Below are 20,187 nucleotides of genomic sequence, written 5' to 3' on the forward strand. Positions count from 1 at the left end.
TAATAAATTAATAAAAAATCAGAAAAATATACTAGTAAAAAAAACTCTACATGTGCTCTCCATTTCTCCTCACATTTAAAATTCTTAAAGTCCCTTTTTATGTCTTTCTATGTTTTTATTTTCTCACAAAGATACTAGAGGTTATACTTTATCCAAATATCTGAAATCAAGTGAACTAAAGTAATAGGCTCCAAAATCAGGATAACTCATATACAAAGATGAGAGTGTGCTGGGCCCCAGGTCGAGGGAGTAGCCACTTCAGAATGGACAAGGTGACACTATAGGTGGGAAGGGAGTCAGTTTAATTTGATGCATTTTGCTCAGGATGTTTGTATTTATTGTATTAATTTGATATGAAGTTAATTCTTTTTTATTATTTTATTTTTTATTTATTCATTCATTTAAGAAAATTTTTATATGGTGCTAAGATTTGAACCCAGTACCTCACTCATGCTAGGCAAGCAATCTGCCACTGAGCTACAGTCCTAGCCCATGAAATTAATTCTTATTTTGTGTTTTTTTTTCCTACAAGGACAGTAATTTCTTCAGTTCATAATGTGCTAAATATTTATATAATTCAAGTTTTTTAATCATTTCTATTTTTATTGCTATCTTATATGCTATTGTGAATGTGTTTACAGATTTGTCTTAATGCCTACTTTGGAAGAGAGTTGTGTGTACCTGTAAAAGCAAATCTAGATATAATTATGGCTTTATAATACTGTTGGCACACCATTATGCTTCCTGTAGTCCTGAAATGTTATGACAAATATGCCATTTTCTCCTTTTCCTTCAGTTCTTAATTTTGTCTTATCAGCTAAAGTCCAAGAAGAGATTGACCAAGTGATTGGCAGACACCGCAGCCCTTGCATGCAGGACAGGAGCCGCATGCCTTACACAGAGGCTGTGTTACATGAGATCCAGAGATACATTGATCTCATCCCCACCAGTCTGCCCCATGCAGTGACTTGTGATGTTAAATTTAGAAACTACTTCATCCCCAAGGTGAGCTTGTCTCTTAAACTGTGCTTCAATGCTCTTAAAGTTCCCAATTTTAGTGTATGTTTCTGATCCTTTATCAACAATAGATGAGGTAAGTGCAAAACTCATATGTGTGGCAGCTAATTAATCTGCTGTTTTCAGTTTGGGTTTATAAAGTTATATAACAAGTCTTGATTTGTGTCTTACAAACTTTTTCTGTTAATTTTTTGGCTGCACTTAGGTGTTCACATTTTAAAATATGTATCAAAAGTATGAGTTTGTTGAGCTGGGATTGTGGCTCAGCGGTAGAACGCTCGCCTAGCACGGGTGGGACCCAGGTTTGATTCTCAGCACCACATAAAAATAAAGGCATTGTGTTGTGTCCATCTACAAAAAAAAAAAGATTCTCTCTCTCTCTCTCTCTAAGGAAAAAAAAAAGTATGAGTTTGTCGATTTCCCAAAATGTGTTTGCTTATTTATCAGTGACATTAAATCTATAAATATGTTTGGAAAGCATGTTTTGATGTGTTGAATCTTTCAGTTCATGCATATAATTATGCTCCCAATTCATTTAAGCTTTCTTTAATTTTCTCAATATTGTTTTGTTTTCAATGCAGTGGCTTTCCTATCTTCCTTTGTCCCAAAATAAATGATATTTTTGATGTTAATGTGACTTGTATACTTTTAAAAAACCTTCTTTATTTCTTTGTTTCTGGTATATGGAGATAAAATTTACATGTGAGGACTTTACATCTAGAAACCTTGCTAAATTCACTTATCATTGCTAACAATTTGTAGATTGATTTATAATTTTTGTGTATAGGATTCTGTGATCTGGCTTAATATTTGTTTTATTTGCCCTATTCTTTTACTTTTATGTCTTCTTTTTAATAAAAATGCATGTACAATTTGATCAATTATATTCTCTCTATCTGTCAATATTGCCATATATTTGGTCTGCCTCTACATATAGAATAACTATGTAGGTGTTTGTGTTTGTATGTATTTAAAAAATTCATACACCCACCCACAGTTCAGTTTGAATTGCTACATTTTGCTCAGAGTGTTTGTATTTATATTTATCATTAGTCTCCAAAATTTTTTTTCTCAAATTTTCTTTTTCAAATTTTTGGCATCAGGATAGTGATGGCTTTGCAAAATAAGGTAGGTAATATTCCTTGCTGTGGTATATTCAATTGCCTTTACTCCATTATCTGTACTTTTTTGTGTTCATTTGCTTTACAGTGACAAATAAGTTTTGTTTTGGTGTCAATTATTACATTTGAACAAATGCAGAATCTTAGATGAGGTTTATTTGTTCATAAAGTACTTGTCTCTCCTCCACTCGGCAGATGAATTCTTCCCTTCTTGCAGAATATAATATGAAAAATTGACTGTAGCCATTAGCTAACCTTTCTGATCATGTAGGGTGTATTCCAGGAATGTAAGGATGGTTCAATATATAATCAATAAATGTAATACATCATATCAACAAAATAAAGGACAAAAAACCCATATGATTTTCTCAATAGGTACAGAAAAGCCTTTGATAAAATTCAACATCCCCTTATGATCAAAAGCCCTCAACAAATTAGATAAAGAATGAATGTAGGATCCAACATGGCCGCCGGCGAGGAAGCAGCGATTCCAATGTCTCCACATTAACGGGATCAGAAAGACCCATTGGAACAGCGGCAGTCTACCTACTGAGGAACTTCTAGCAAAATTCCGTGAAGAGGGGACCTGCCGGGAATTGGTAGGTTTATTAGAAGTGTCAGTTTGTCTCAGACAAGTGGATCTTGGCTGGTCACGCGGGCGCGGAGGTCGAGTCCCGCAGCCACCAGCCGCTTCAGAAAGCGGCCGGAGGCCCCAAGCAGCGCGGTCCGCCCGAACCCGCAGACGGCACACGCCATCTCGCTGTCCCGGAAGGCCCTGTTCTCGCTCAGCGAACGGCCACTCCACCCGCCCGGATCTTAGCCACGCGGCGGCGGCCCGGCGCAGCGAGAAGTGTCCCCGCCGGGCCCAGCAGACAGCCCGTGCCCTCCCGGCTCTACTAACAGCCACGCCCACCCGGCGAACGGCTCCCCCCCCCCCCAGACAGCGTGAAGGGAATCTAACCAACCCTTTACGAAATAGCGAACTGGGAACTAAAACCAGAGATTGTGTCAGACCAGAGACAAGCCAGTTCCACCCCTCCCTTCGGACACTCCGGCAAGGAGCCAGGGGCCCGCCATAACAGAGAGGGGAAGTCACCAAAGTTCGGCCAAAGAGATTCCTTCCCAGCGGAATCTACTTTAGCAGGTGTGTGACTCCCACCCACACCAGATACAAACAACCGGGAAACTTCAAAATCTCTCCGTGGGTGTGACCATAAGGGCCAAAGGACTCTCGACCCCCAACTCTCCCTACTGCCAGTGACGTGGGTGTGACTGCAGGGGCAGAGGGAAGCAGAGAAGACTCCCCACCCCCAAATCCCCCAACCGCGAACTGAGAGGGTGTGACGGTAGGGGCGGAGGGAAACAGAGGACACTCCAGACCCCCAACTCCTCCTACCGCCAGCAGTGTGGTTGTGACTGTAGGGGCTGAGGGAAGTAGAGGGGATCCTAGACCCCCAACTCCTATTACCACCAGCAGCGACACCAATGGTCTTAGCTGCCAGACTCCGAAGGTGTGCCCACCAAAGGGGTCCAGAAAAATTAAACAATTGACTCCCAGACTACAGCTCCACAGCACTGGGGCTTAGATGAATGACAGCGAGAGTGCTCAGTAGTTAGGGAAATAGAGCACTCACTGGGGCTAAAAGTGTAACCAAATCCTTGGGGAACTGCCTCCGGTGAGCAGGACCTGGCTGGCTGGCAGGAGGAAGGGGAGGAGGGGCCGTAGAAGTGAAACGGCTCTGGAACAACAGGATTGAGAGACTCCCAGGAACCGCCTTACAGGGATTGCTGTTGACACATTGAGGGCAAAACTCAGCCCGGAGGGCACAGCTTTGCCTACGGGAAGAGAAGAAAATGGATCTCTAAGACCTAATTTTATTTCCTATTTCATTTTAATTTTTTCTCTCCCTTTTCCCTCTCTCTCTCCCCTTCCAAGTTTTACTGCTCTTTCCATTCTCCTCTATGCTATCTATCTCCCTCTCCTTCTTTCTTTTCAAGAGCACCTACCTTCCCCTTCCCCCCAACTTTCATCCCCAAGCATTACGTCCTCCATTTTGCGTAACTGTTGAAATATAAATAGGTGTGCGCCCTCCCCCCGCGCCTGCAAGGTAGCCGGACCTGCAACCCACCAGCAGGTCAGGCCCAGCAACCTGGGAGTGGCAGAGCCGCCCCCACGCACCTGCAAGGTAGGCGCACCTGCTACCAACCAGCAGAACAGGCCCAGCGGCCTGCCAATGTGGTAGACACAGTGCCCCAATTGAAGGAGGAGCAGAGCCCCTGCCCGCACCTGCGCAGGAGACTTTGCAACTATACAAGAGTAATACAAATATATAGGGGGAAAATTCAACAACACAACAGTCTCAGTAAGCAGAAAGAAACGCAAACACTATGAAGAGACAAGGAAAGAAAGGACCACAAGCAATGCAGGTCGACTCAACGTTAGAAGAGGTAATATCTGCAGCAGATGGAATGTCAGATAAAGAATTCAGGAGATACGTGCTTCAGATGATCTGGAGTCTCAAGGAAGACATTAAACAGCAAAATCAGACAATGAAAGATCTCTTCAACAATGAAATACATAAACAAATCCAGGAAGCAAAAGACCAACTATACAGGGAGATAGAAGCTATAAAAAACAAACAAACAGAAATCCTAGAAAGGCAGGAAGCAATAAACCAACTTAAAAACTCAATTGAGAATACTACCAGCAGAGTAGAACACTTAGAAGATAGAACATCAGACAATGAAGACAAAGTATTTCAACTTGAAAAGAACATAGACAGCTCAGCAAGACAGTTAAGAAACCATGAGCAGAACATCCAAGAGATATGGGATAACATAAAGAGACCAAACTTAAGAGTCATTGGGATACAGGAAGACACAGAGCTCCAAACCAAAGGAATAAACAATCTATTCAATGAAATAATACGAGAAAACTTCCCAGACTTGAAGAATGAAACAGAATCCCAAATCCTAGAAGCCTACAGGACGCTGAATGTGCATAATCATAAGAGATCCACACCTAGACACATTATAATGAAGATGCCCAACATACAGAATAAGGAGAGAATTTTAAAAGCTACAAGAGAAAGGAAACAGATTACATTTAGGGGTAAACCAATCAGGATAACAGCTGATCTCTCAACACAGACTTTGAAAGCTAGAAGATCCTGGAATAACATATTTCAAACACTGAAAGAAAATGGGTTCCAACCAAGAATTGTGTATCCAGCAAAATTGAGCTTCAAGATGGAAGATGAAATTAAAACCTTCCACGATAAACAAAAGTTAAAAGAATTTGCAGCTAGAAAACCATCTCTCCAAAAAATCCTCAGCAAAACATTACAGGAAGAGGAAATGGAAAATAACAATGAAAACCAACAGTGGGAGGTAGGACAGTAAAGGGGGGAAAATAATCAAAGAGGAAAACAAACCATATTCAGTAACATAAATAAACAAATATGGCTGGAAGGATAACCCATATCTCAATAATAACCCTAAATGTTAATGGCTTAAACTCACCAATTAAGAGACACAGGCTAGTAGAATGGATCACAAAACATGACCCAACAATATGCTGCCTACAGGAGACGCATTTGATAGGAAAAGACATACATAGACTGAAGGTGAAAGGTTGGGAAAAATCATATCACTCATATGGACTTCGGAAACAAGCAGGAGTGTCCATACTCATATCAAATAAAATAGATTTCAAGCCAAAGTTAATCAAAAGGGATAAAGAGGGACACTACATACTGCTCAAGGGAACCATACACCAACAAGACATAACAATCATAAATATATATGCCCCAAACAATGGTGCAGCTATGTTCATCAAACAAACTCTTCTCAAGTTCAAGAGTCTAATAGACCACCATACAATAATCATGGGAGACTTCAACACACCTCTCTCACCACTGGACAGATCTTCCAAACAAAAGTTAAATAAGGAAACTATAGAATTCAATAACACAATTAACAACCTAGACTTAATTGACATATATAGAATATACCACCCAACATCAAGCAGTTACACTTTTTTCTCAGCAGCACATGGATCCTTCTCAAAAATAGATCACATATTATGTCACAGGGCAACTCTTAGACAATATAAAGGAGTAGAGATAATACCATGCATCTTATCTGACCATAATGGAATGAAACTGAAAATCAACGACAAAAGAAGGAAGGAAAAATCATGCATCACTTGGAGAATGAACAACAGGTTACTGAATGATCAATGGGTTATAGAAGACATCAAGGAGGAAATTAAAAAATTCTTAGAGATAAATGAAAACACAGACACAACATATCGGAATCTATGGGACACATTGAAAGCAGTTCTAAGAGGAAAATTCATTGCATGGAGTTCATTCCTTAAAAAAAGAAAAAACCAACAAATAAATGATCTCATACTTCAGCTCAAAATCCTAGAAAAAGAAGAGCAAAATAACAGCAAAAGAAGTAGAAGGCAAGAATTAATTAAAATCAGAGCTGAAATTAATGAAATCGAAACAAAAGAAACAATTGAAAAAATTGATAAAACTAAAAGATGGTTCTTTGAAAAAATAAATAAGATCGACAGACCCTTAGCCATGCTAACAAAGAGAAGAAGAGAGAGAACTCAAATTACTAGCATACAGGATGAAAAAGGCAATATCACAACAGACACTTCAGAAATACAGAAGATAATCAGAAATTATTTTGAATCCTTATACTCCAATAAAATAGAAGATAGTGAAGGCATCGATAAATTTCTTAAGTCATATGATCTGCCCAGATTGAGACAGGAGGATATAGACAACCTAAACAGACCAATATCAATTGAGGAAATAGAAGAAACCATCAAAAGATTACCAACTAAGAAAAGCCCAGGACCAGATGGGTATACAGCAGAGTTTTACAAAACCTTTAAAGAGGAACTAATACCAATACTTTTCAAGCTATTTCAGGAAATAGAAAAAGAGGGAGAACTTCCAAATTCATTCTACGAGGCCAACATCACACTGATTCCGAAACCAGACAAAGATACTTCAAAGAAAGAAAACTACAGACCTATATCTCTAATGAACCTAGACGCAAAAATCCTCAATAAAATTCTGGCGAATCGGATACAAAATCATATCAAAAAAATTGTACACCATGATCAAGTAGGATTCATCCCTGGGATGCAAGGCTGGTTCAATATACGGAAATCAATAAATGTTATCCACCACATCAATAGACTTAAAAATAAGAACCATATGATCATCTCGATGGATGCAGAAAAAGCATTCGACAAAGTACAGCATCCCTTTTTGTTCAAAACTCTCGAAAAAATAGGGATAACAGGAACATACCTCAACATTGTAAAAGCAATCTACGCTAAGCCCCAGGCTAGCATCATTCTGAATGGAGAAAAGTTGAAGGCATTCCCTCTAAAATCTGGAACAAGACAGGGATGCCCTCTCTCACCACTTCTGTTCAACATAGTTCTCGAAACACTGGCCAGAGCAATTAGACAGACAAAAGAAATTAAAGGCATAAAAATAGGAAAAGAAGAACTTAAATTATCACTATTTGCAGATGACATGATTCTATACCTAGCAGACCCAAAAGGGTCTACAAAGAAACTATTAGAGCTAATAAATGAATTCAGCAAAGTGGCAGGATATAAAATCAACACGCACAAATCAAAGGCATTCCTGTATATCAGCGACAAACTCTCTGAAATGGAAATGAGGACAACCACTCCATTCACAATAACCTCAAAAACAATAAAATACTTGGGAATCAACCTAACAAAAGAGGTGAAAGACTTATACAATGAAAACTACAGAACCCTAAAGAGAGAAGTAGAAGAAGATCTTAGAAGATGGAAAAATATACCCTGTTCATGGATAGGCAGAACTAACATCATCAAAATGGCGATATTACCACAAGTTCTCTATAGGTTTAATGCAATGCCAATCAAAATCCCAATGGCATTTCTTGTAGAAATAGAGAAAGCAATCATGAAATTCATATGGAAAAATAAAAGACCCAGAATAGCAAAAACAATGCTAAGCAGGAAGTGTGAATCAGGTGGTATAGCGATACCAGACTTCAAACTATACTACAGAGCAATAGTAACAAGAACAGCATGGTATTGGTACCAAAACAGGCAGGTGGACCAATGGTACAGAATAGAGGACACAGAAACCAACCCACAAAACTACAACTATCTTATATTTGATAAAGGGGCTAAAAGCATGCAATGGAGGAAGGACAGCATCTTCAACAAATGGTGCTGGGAAAACTGGAAATCCATATGCAACAAAATGAAACTGAATCCCTTTCTCTCGCCATGCACAAAAGTTAACTCAAAATGGATCAAGGAGCTTGATATCAAACCAGAGACAAGGCATCTGATAGAAGAAAAAGTTGGCTACGACCTACACACTGTGGGGTCGGGCTCCAAATTCCTCAATAGGACACCCATAGCACAAGAATTAATATCTAGAATCAACAAATGGGACTTGCTCAAACTAAAAAGTTTTTTTCTCAGCAAAAGAAACAATAAGAGAGGTAAATAGGGAGCCTACATCATGGGAACAAATTTTTACTCCTCACACTTCAGATAGAGCCCTAATATCCAGAGTATATAAAGAACTCAAAAAATTAGACAATAAGATAACAAATAACCCAATCAACAAATGGGCCAAGGACCTAAACAGACACTTCTCAGAGGAGGACATACAATCAATCAACAAGTACATGAAAAAATGCTCACCATCGCTAGCAGTCAGAGAAATGCAAATCAAAACCACCCTAAGATATCATCTCACTCCAGTAAGATTGGCAGCCATTATGAAGTCAAACAACAACAAGTGCTGGCGAGGATGTGGGGAAAAGGGTCCACTTGTACATTGTTGGTGGGACTGCAAATTGGTGCAACCAATTTGGAAAGCAGTATGGAGATTTCTTGGAAAGCTGGGAATGGAACCACCATTTGATCCAGCTATTCCCCTTCTGGGTCTATTCCCTAAAGACCTAAAAACAGCATGCTACAGGGACACTGCTACATCAATGTTCATAGCAGTACAATTCACAATAGCAAGACTGTGGAAGCAACCTAGATGCCCTTCAATAGACGAATAGATAAAAAAATGTGGCATTTATACACAATGGAGTATTACTCTGCATTAAGAAATGACAAAATTATAGAATTTGGAGGAAAATGGATGGCATTAGAGCAGATTATGCTAAGTGAAGCTAGCCAATCCCTAAAAAACAAATGCCAAATGTCTTCTTTGATATAAGGAGAGTAACTAAGAACAGAGTAGGGAAGAAGAGCATGAGAAGATGAATAACATTAAACAGGGATGAGAGGTGGGAGGGACAGGGAGAGAGAAGGGAAATTGCTTGGAAATGGAAGGAGACCCTTAGGGTTTTACAAAATTACATACAAGAGGAAGTGAGGGGAAAGGGAAAAATAATACAAGGGGGAGAAATGAATTACAGTAGAGGGGGTAGAGAGAGAAGAGGGGAGGGGAGGGGAGGGGAGGGGAGGGGGGATAGTAGAGGATAGGAAAGGCAGCTGAATACAACAGACATAAGTATGTCAACATGTAAATCAATGTAAGTGTAACTGATGTGACTCTGCAATCTGTATACGGGGTAAAAATGGGAGTTCATAACCCACTTGAATCAAAGTGTGAAATATGATATATCAAGAACTATGTAATGTTTTGAACAACCAATAAAAAAAATAAAATAAAAGGCACTACAAAAAAAAGAATGAATGTACATCAGCATAATAGAGGCTAAATATGATAGAACCACAACAACATCACATTGAATGGGGAAGAGCTGAAATCATGTCCCATAAGATCAGGATGCCTACTTTTGCTATTCTTAGTCAACATAGCTGAGAGCAAGTCAGCAAGAGAAAGGCATCCAAATAAAAAGAAAATAAGAGGTCAAATTATCCTCTGTTTGCAGATATGATTTTATACAGAGAAAAATCTGAAACTCTCCAGTTAGATCTGACAAATTCAGAAAAGTTGCAGGATAAAAATCAACATACAAAAATCGTATACATATATGATATATTATATAGCATACATGTGCATTTATATATATATATATATATATATATATATATATATATGCACCTATTTTTAGGTGAATTATGTGTATAAAAAAACTGGACTGATTTCTAAACTATATGAACCTTTCACAAAAGAAGTTTTGATAGTGGAATTATGTCAAACTAAAAAGCTTCTCTTTATCCAAGGAAATGATTAACAGAGTGAGGAAACGAACAGTTGAGAAAGTATTTTAAAACTATTTGTTCAATAAGGGATTAATATTCAGAATATGAACTTGTGATCCTCCTGCCTCAATCTCCTAAACTGCTGGGATTACAGTCTGGCTCTTATTGCTGTATCTTAAGTTTGCTCCTTTTTATTATGAATGGGATTCCATAAGGAGTATCAAACATTAGTTATTGGTTTGAAGTTCACTAATTGATGGACATTTGGTATATTTCCAGTTTTTAACTACTTGACTACAGGTGCTATGCACATTTGCATGCAGGTTCTTATGTGGACATGTTTTCCTTTCTACTGGAGAATACCTAGGAATGGGATTTTTTGCTTACGTGGTTACTTTAAGCCAAACCACCAAATGGTCTTGTGATGTGGCTGTGCTGTTTTAAATCTCCCTTCCAGGTATCCCACACCCCTTGTCATTGTTAGTCTTTTTGTATTCTGGCCACTGCAGTGGTACCACATTTTTGTTTTCCCTTCTATTTTCTTCATAAATAATGTTGGCTTCTTCTCATATGTTGATTGGCCATTCATATATCTTCTTTGTTAATGTGTCTGTTTATATGCCTATTTTTTATTGGGTTGTTTATATTCCTATTTTTAAGTTTTTTTTAAATTAAAACTCATTATGGTAGATAAGTTTTGCAAATATTTATTCTCAGTCTGTGTGACTTTTTTTAAAAAATTTTCTTTTCTTTCTTAAGAATGTCTTCAGGGGCTGGCGTTGTGGCTCAGCAGTAGAGCACTCATCTAGCACGTGTGATGCCCTGGCTTCGATCCTCAGCACCACATAAAAATAAATAAATAAAATAAAAGCATTGTGTCCAACTACAACTAAAAAATATATATTTTTTTTTTTAAAAAAGAATGTCTTCAAAGAGTAGAAGTTATATAATTTGATGAAGTACAATTCATCAATAACTTCTTTTATGATTTATGCTTTTTTATCCCATCTAAAATATTATTTGCCAGCACAGAGTCCTACATAATTTTCATAGTTGTACATAATGGTGGAACTCATTGCTATGTCTTCCTACACACCTACAATAGAACAATAAATTTTGGCCAATATCATTCCCTAGCATTGTCTCTTTCCCACACTTCCTTCTTTTTACATACTTACTCTTTGCCATTTTCTTTAAGTTTTATAGTTTTAACTATTACATTTAGGTCTATGTATCTTTAAAATTTATTTTTATTTATGCTGTGAAGTAATGATGTTCTTCATTTCTTTTTATAAATATCCACTTGTCTCAGCATCATTTGCTGAAAATATACCTCATTTTATATTTTTTTAAGAAAGAAAGAGGAGAGAGAGAGAGAGAGAGAGAGAGAGAGAGAGAGAGAGAGAGAGAATTTTTAAATATTTATTTTTCAGTTTTCAGTGGACACAACATCTTTATTTTATTTTATGTGGTGCTGAGGATCGAACCCAGTGCCCCGCGCATGCCAGGCGAGCACGTTACTGCTTGAGCCACATCCCCAGTCCATCTCATTTTGTATTTTTAAGTAACATTTATCACAAATTATTTTTTGAAAATGTATAAGAGTAAATTTAGACAAGTATGTGAAAGTAGTTTTCTTTTTTCAACTTTAATTTTTTAAAAATTTTCAAATTTTATTTTAATTTTTTAATAATAAACCAACTGTGCTAAAAGTCTGTACCCATTTATTAAATCCTCTTCCTTTTTTTTGATCCCAGCTGTTTTGCATTGTTTTTATACATGTGGGAGTCTTTTTTTTATCTTCATTTTGATTCAAAATGTATCTCAGTAGCAATATCTTAATCACAGTAGCTTCATAGTAAGTCTTGATAACTGGAAAAGCAAGTCTCACATTATTCAAAATATTCTTGATTGTCCCTGGCTTTTTGTTCTTCCATATATTTAGAATCAGTTTATAAGCTCTTCAAAAAGCTCAGTGGAGCTGGGTACAGTGGTGTACACCTGTAATCCCAGTGGCTCAGAAGGCTGAGGCCGGAGGATTTTGAGTTCAAAGCCAGCCTCAGGAACTTAGCAAGGTCTTAAGTAACTTAGTGAGACTCTGTCTCTAAATAATATATTAAAAAAGGGCTGGGGGATGTGTCTCAGTGGTTAAGTGCCCCTGGGTTCAATCCCCAATACAAAAAAAAAGAGAGGGCGGGGGAGGAGAGAGAGAGGAGAGAGAGAGAGAGAGAGAGAGAGAGAGAGAGAGAGAGAGAGAGAGAGAAGAAGAAGAAGAAGAAGAAGAAGAAGAAGAAGAAGAAGAAGAAGAAGAAGAAGAAGAAGAAGAAGAAGAAGAAGAAGGAAAAAGAAAAAAGCTTGATGGAGATTTTATTTAATATTTTGGGGAAGAAATCCCATTTTTCTTTTTTTTCAATTTTTTATTCTAATTTGTTATATATGACAGCAGAATGCATCACAATTCATATTACACATATAGAACAAATTTTTCATATCTCTGGTTGTATATAAAGTATATTCACACCATTTGTATCTTCACACATGTATTTAGGGTAATGATGTCCATCTCATTCAATTGTCTTCTACCCCCATGCTCCCTCCCTTCCCCTCCCACCTCTTTGCTCTATCTAGAGTTTGTCTAATCCTCTCATGCTCTCTCTTCCAACCCCACTATGAATCAGCCTCCTTATATCAGAGAAAACATTTGGCATTTTTTGGGGGGCGATTGGCTAACTTCACTTAGCATTATCTTCTCCAGCTCCATCTATCTACCTGCAAATGCAATGATTTTATTCTCTTTTATTGCTGAGTAAAATTCCTTTGTGTATATGTACCACAGTTTCTTTATCCATTCATCTACTGAAGGGCATCTAGGTTGGTTCCACAGTTTATCTCTTGTGAACTGTGCTGCTATAAAAATTGTTGTGGCTGGGTCCCTGTAATATGCTGTTTTTAAGTCTTTTGGGTATAGACCAAGGAGTGGGATAGCTGGGTTAAAAGGTGGTTCTAGAATTGGGGTTATGGCTCAGTGGTAGAATGCTCGCCTTGCATGTGTGAGACCCTAGGTTCAATCCTCAGCACCACATAAAAATAAATAAGTGAAATAAAAGTATTTTGTTCAACTACAACTAAAAAATAAATACTTTTAAAAAAGGTGGTTCTATTCCCAGTTTTCCAAAGGAATCTCAATACTGCTTTCCATGTTGGCTGCACCATTTTGCAGTCCCACCAACAAAATGCACCATTTTGCAGTCCCACAATATGGTGTGCCTTTTCCCGACATTCTCGCCAACACTTATTGTTGTTTATATTCTTATTAGCAGTCATTCTGACTGGAGTGAGATAAAATCATAGAGTAGTTTTACTTTGCATTTCTCTAATTGCTAGAGATGTTGAACATTTTTTTTCATATATTTGTTGATTGATTGTGTATCACCTTCTGAGAAGTGTCTGTTCAGTTCCTTGGCCCATCTATTGATTGGGTTATTATTATTATTTTTTTTTTGGTATTTAACTTTTTGAGTTTTTTTATATACCCTAGAGATTAGCGCTCTATCTGATGTGTAAGTAGTAAAAATTTGCTCCCAAGCTGTAGGCTCTCTATTCATCTGATTGTTTCTTTTGCTGAGAAGAATCTTTTTAGTTTGAATCCATCCCATTTATTAATTCTTGATTTTAATTCTTGCACTGTAGGAGTCTTATTAAGGAAGTAGGGGCTTAATCTGACATGATGGATATTGGGGCCTACTTTTTCTTATATTAGATAGATGCAGGGTCTCTGGTTTAATTCCTATGTCCTTGATTCACTTTGAGTTGAGTTTGTTCATAGTGAGAGATAGGGATTTAATTTCATTTTGTTGCATATGGATTTCCAGTTTTCCCAGCACCATTTGTTGAAGAGGCTGTCTTTCTCCAATGTATGTTTTTGGCACCTTTGTCTAATATAACATAACTGTAATTATGTGGGTTAGTCTCTGTGTCCTTTGTTCTGTACCATTGGTCTACCAATCTATTTTTGTGCCAATACATGCTGTTTTTGTTACTTTTGCTCTAAAGTATAGTTTAAGGTCTGGTATAGTGATGCCTTCTTCTTCATTCTTCTTCATTCTGCTTTAGCTATTCTGGGTCTCTCATTTTTCCAGATGAATTTCATCACTGTTTTTTTCTATTTCTATGAGGAATATCATTGAAATTTTGATTGGAATTGCATTAAATCTGTATAATGCTTTTGGTAGTATGGTCATTTAGACAATATTAATTCTGCCTATCCAAGAACAAGGGAGATCTTTCCATCTTCTAAGGTCTTCTTTAATTTCTTTCTTTAGCATTCTGTAGTTTTCATTGTAGAGGTCTTCCACTTCTTTCATTAGGTTGATTCCCAAGTTTTTTTATTTTTTGAAGCTATTGTAAATGGGGTAGTTTTCCTTTCAGAGAATTTGTCACTGATATACAGAAGTGCCTTTCATTTATGGCTGTTGGTTTTGTATTCTGCTACTTTGCTGAATTCATTTATTAGTTCTAGAAGTTTTCTGGTGGAACTTTTTGGGTCTTGTATGTATAGAATCATAACACCTACAAATAGTGATAATTTGAGTTTTTTCCTATCTATATCCCATTAATTTATTTCATCTGTCTAATCACTCTGGCCAGTGTTTCAAGAACTAGGTTAAATAGAAGTGGTGAAAGACGGCATCCCTGTCTTGTTCCAGTTTTTTGAGGGAATGCTTTCAATTTTTCTCCATTTAGAATGATGTTAACCCAGGGCTTAGCATAGATAGCCTTTACAATGTTGAGATAGGTTCCAGTTATCCCTAGTTTCTCTAGTGTTTTGAACATGAAGCAGTGCTGTATTTTGTTGAATGCTTTTTTTCTGTATCTATGAGATGATCATATGATTCTTATCTTTAAGTCTATTGATGTGATAAATTACATTTATTGATTTCTGTATGTTGAACCAACCTTGCATCCCTGGGATGAATCCCACTTGATTGTGGTGGGATTCTTTTTTTTTAATATTTATTTTTTTTAATATTTATTTTTAAGTTTTAAGTCAACACAATATCTTTATTTTATATTTATGTGGTGCTAAGGATCAAACCCAGTGCCTCATGCATAGTAGGCGAGCACTCTACCACTGAGCCACAACCCCAGCCCCAACTATCTTTTTGATTTTTTTTTTATTCAATTTGCCAGAATTTTATTGAGAATTTTTGCATTTCTATTCATTAGAGATATTGGTCTGAAGTTTTCTTTCTTTGATGTGTCTTTGCCTGGTTTTGGAATTAGGGTGATACTGGCCTCATGGAATGAGTTTGGAAGAGCTCCCTCTTATTCTATTTCCTGAAATAAATTGAAGAGTATTGGTATTAGTTCTTCTTTAAAGGTCTTGTAGGACTCAGCTGTGTATCCATGTGGTCCTGGGCTTTTCTTGGTTGGTAGGCTTCTGATGGTGTCTTTTATTTCATTGATTGAAATTGATCTGTTTAAATTGTGTATATCATCCTGATTCAATTTGGGCAAATCATATGAGTCTAGAAATTTTTCAGTGCCTTTGATATTTTATATTTCATTGGAGTACAAGTTTTCAAAAATAATTTCTAATTATCTCTGGTATTTCTGTAGTGTCTGTTGTGATTTCTGTAGTGTCTTTGGCTTGAAGTCTACTTTATTTGATATGAGGATGGAAACCCCTGATTGTGAAATTTCCTTTTTCATCATGTATGTTAGTAATTTGAGTTTTCTCAGTTTTCTCTCTTCTTCTCTTTATTAGCATGGCTAAGAGTTTGTCAATTTTTTTTCAAAGAACCAACTTTTTGTTTTGTCAATTCTTTCAATTATTTCTTTTGTTTCAATTTCATTGATTTTAGCCCTGATTTTAATATTTCCTGTCTTCTATCACTTTTGGTGTTGATTTGTTCTTCTTTTTCTAGGGCTTTGAGATGTACTGGTAAGTCATTTATTTGTTGACTTTTTCTTCTTTTAAGGAATGAACTCTATGCAATGAACTTTCCTCTTAGTATTGCCTTCATAGTGTCCCAGAGATTTCAATATGTTTGTATTCTCATTCATCTCTAAGAATTTTTAAATCTCCTCCTTAATGTCTTTTGGAACCCATTGTTTATTCAATAGCATATTATTTAGTCTCCAGATGTTGGAGTAGCTTCTATTTTTATCTTATCATTGATTTCTTTTTTTTTTTTTTAAAGAGAGTGAGAGAGGGGAGAGAGTGAGAGAGAATTTTAATATTTATTTTTTAGTTCTCGGTGGACACAACATCCTTGTTGGTATGTGGTGCTGAGGCTCAAACCCGGGCTGCACGCATGCCAGGCGAGCGCACTACCGCTTGAGCCACATCCCCAGCCCCTTATCATTGATTTCTAATTTCATTCCATTTTGATCTGATAGATTGCAGGGTAGTATCTCTATTTTTTAAATTTTTGTTAAGAGTTGCTTTGTGGCTTAATTTATGGTCTATTTTAAAGAAGGATCCATATGCTACTGAAAAGAAAGTGTATTTGTTCATTGAAGGATGAATTATTCTATATATGTCAGTTAAGTCTAAGTTATTGATTGTATTATTGAGTTTTATAGTTTCTTTGTTCAGCTTTTGTTTGGATGATCTATCAAAGAAAGAGGAGTGTTAAAAGTCATCTATAATTATTGTGTTGTTGTCTATTTGACTCTTGAACTTGAGAAGAGTTGGTTTGATGAACACAGATGCTCCATTGTTTGGGGCATATAAATTTATTATGTTTTGTTGATGAATGGTTCCCTTAAACAGTATGAAATATCCATTTTTATACCCCTTTTGATTAACTTTGGCTTGAAGTCTACTTTATTTGATATGAGGATAGAAACTCCTGCTTGCTTCCACAGTCCATGTGAGTAGTATGATTTTTTTCAACCTTTCACATTCAGTCTGTGGGTGTCTTTTCCTATGAGATGAGTCTCTTGGAGGCAGCATATTGTTGGGTCTTTTTTTTTTTTTAATCCAATATGCCAGTCTATGTCTTTGGATTGGTGAGTTTAGGCCATTAACATTCAGGGTTATTATTGAGACATGGATTATATTCCCAGCCATTTTTGTTTATTTTAGGTATTTAACTTGACTTAGTTTCTTTTTTGATTAGTTTTTCCTTTAGTATAATATTTCCTTTTGCTGATCTTTATTTTTGTTTTTCAATTCCTCTTCATGGAATATTTTGCTGAGGATATTCTGTAGTGCAGGCTTTCGTGTTGTAAATTCTTTCAACTTGTGTTTATCATGGAAGGTTTTTATTTTATCATCAAATCTAAAGCTTATTTTTGCTGGATATAAGATTCTTGGTTGGCAACCATTTTCTTTCAGAGCTTGATATAGGTTGTTCCAGAATCTTCTAGCTTTCAGGGTCTGGGTTGAAAAATCTTCATATAATCTAATTGGTTTTCCTCTATATGTACTCTGGTTCCTTTCTCTCATGGCTTTTAATATTCTCTCCTTATTCTGTATGTTGGGCATTTTCTTTATAATGTGCCTTGGTATGGGTCTATGGTAATTTTGTACATTTGGAGTTCTGTAAGCCTCTTGACTTTGATTTTCCAATTCATTCTTCATGTTTGGAAAATTTTCTGATATTTCATTGAATAGGTTGCTCATTCCTTTGGTTTAGAACTCTGTGCCTTCCTCTATCCCAGTAACTCTTAAATTTGGTATTTTTATGTTATCCCATATTTCTTGAATGTTCTGCTCATGGTTTCTTACTGTTTTCACTGTGTGGTCAACATTATTTTCAAGATTATATATTTTATCTTCATTGTCTGAGGTCCTGTCTTCCAAGTTGTCTACTCTGTTGGTGATGATTTCAATTGAAAATTTAATTTAGTTTATTGTTTATTTCATTTCAAGGATTTCTGTTGTTTTTTAAGAACCTCTATCTCCTTATTGAAGTAATCTTTTGTTTTCTGTATTTGTTTATGTAGCTCTTTGTCAAAGTGATTTTTTGCTGCCTGCATTTGCTCTCTTATATCATCCTTTAATCCACAGGACATTTAATTATGTACATCCTGAACACCTTCTCTGTAATTTTTTCTGCTGTGTTGGCCATGGATTCTAATAATGTGGTATCTTGATTTGTTTGGGGCACTTTCTTCCCTTGTCTTTTCATGTTGCTTGTGTGTCTTCCTTTCTAGCACTGAGGATCTGAAACATTATGGTTTTTACCCTATAGGCTTACAGTGCCCTTGTAAGGTTCTAATACCTCTCCTTTGAGGTTAAGGGCAATGTTAACAGATCCTAATATAAACAATATAAACCCTAAAAACAAATATTTGCTATTAAGATGTTTACAGTTTGATCACAATGTACAGAAATGGTGAATTTAATTATTATCTTGATTTATTCATATATTGACAGGCATCTGGGCTAATTCCCTGATTTGGCTAATGTGAATTGTGTTGCTATAAACATTGAAGTGAATGTATTGCTATATTATGCTGATTTTAGGGTTTTTTTTTAGGATAAATGCCAAGGAGAAAATGAGTCTATTGGTAGATTTACTCTTAGTTTTTTGAGGAATTTCCACACTGCTTTCCAGAGTGGTTGTACTAATTTGTAGTGACACTAACAATGCAGCTGCGTACTCTGACACTTTTTGAAGAATTCAATCCATGGTCATATAAAATGTTCCTCAGCTTGATTTTGTGTGGTTGTTTTCTTGGATATTAGAAACCAGGTTTGTGTTTTGGAAAAGAACATTATATGGGTGATATCATGGATGTCCCACTGCATCAGATTGTGGCTGATGGCACATGATTTCAGTTTGTCCCATTATTGGTGCTACTAAGATTCACACTTAGCATGGAGATGTCTGACAGATCTCTTTATTGCTGAGGTTCTGTTATTAAAAGTAAAAAATAAAAAATAAGTTCAGAAGGTTCTTCTTATTTAAGACATTATGAATAACCTGTTTACAAATAACTCAACCAACAAGTTTTTATTTTTATTTTTTAAAAATTATTTATTTTCTTCTTCTTCTTCTTCTTCTTCTTCTTCTTCTTATTATTATTATTATTATTATTATTTTGCATTACAATTCTTAATACACTTTTATACAACAATTTATCATATCTCTGTATACAAGATATGTTGACACAAAATTCACATCTTCATACATGTATTTTGTGCAATGATGAGGGTCTCCTTCCACCATCCCTGAAATTCCCCTTCTCCCTCCCTTTCCCTCCCACTCCTCTTCCCTATCTAGAGGTAATTTTCTTCCCATGCTCTTCCTTCCTATCCCATTTTGATTCACCCCCCTTATATCAGAGAAGATATTCGACATTTGTTTTTTGGGGGGATTGGCTGACTTCACTTAGCATTACCTGCTCTAATGCCATCCTTTTCCCTGCAAATGCCGTGATTTTATTATTTTTTAGTGCTGAGTAATATTCCATTGTTTATAAATGCCACATTTTTTCCCCATCCATTCATCCATGTTATTTTATTTTAGTTGTAGATGGACACATATATTTATTATGTATGTATGTATGTATGTATGTATGTATGTGGTGCTGAGGACCGAACCCACTGTCTCACATATGAGAGGCAAGTGCTCAACCAGTGAGCCACAGCCCCAGCCCTCAACCAACAGTTTTAACATTAATTGATTATCCGTGCCTGACTTGATGATCCTACCTGAATTGTTGCAAAATGATGACTTTTCTAATTTTCACCCTGCTGTGTTTTTAAGATAGGATTCATCTGTGAAGAGTTCCTCCATGTTTGAAATCAAAATAAACATATTACATTCCAATGATAAGTGCTCAATAGGTGTTAGT

General features: G+C 36.5%; 1 protein-coding gene across 1 annotated transcript in view; it reads left to right on the plus strand.

Annotated features, from left to right (window-relative positions):
• The window catches only part of LOC308634135 (cytochrome P450 2C18-like), a 53,960-nt gene that overhangs the window by 30,797 nt on the left and 2,976 nt on the right, over window positions 1-20,187 (plus strand). The window contains exon 7 of the mRNA XM_081267730.1: window positions 818-1,005. Within this exon, the coding sequence (XP_081123856.1) occupies window positions 818-1,005 (188 nt within the window). The remainder of the gene's footprint in view (window positions 1-817; window positions 1,006-20,187) is intronic.

Source organism: Spermophilus citellus, assembly GCF_964194105.1.
Source record: "Spermophilus citellus genome assembly, chromosome: 15".
Classification (NCBI taxonomy): Eukaryota; Metazoa; Chordata; class Mammalia; order Rodentia; family Sciuridae; genus Spermophilus; species Spermophilus citellus.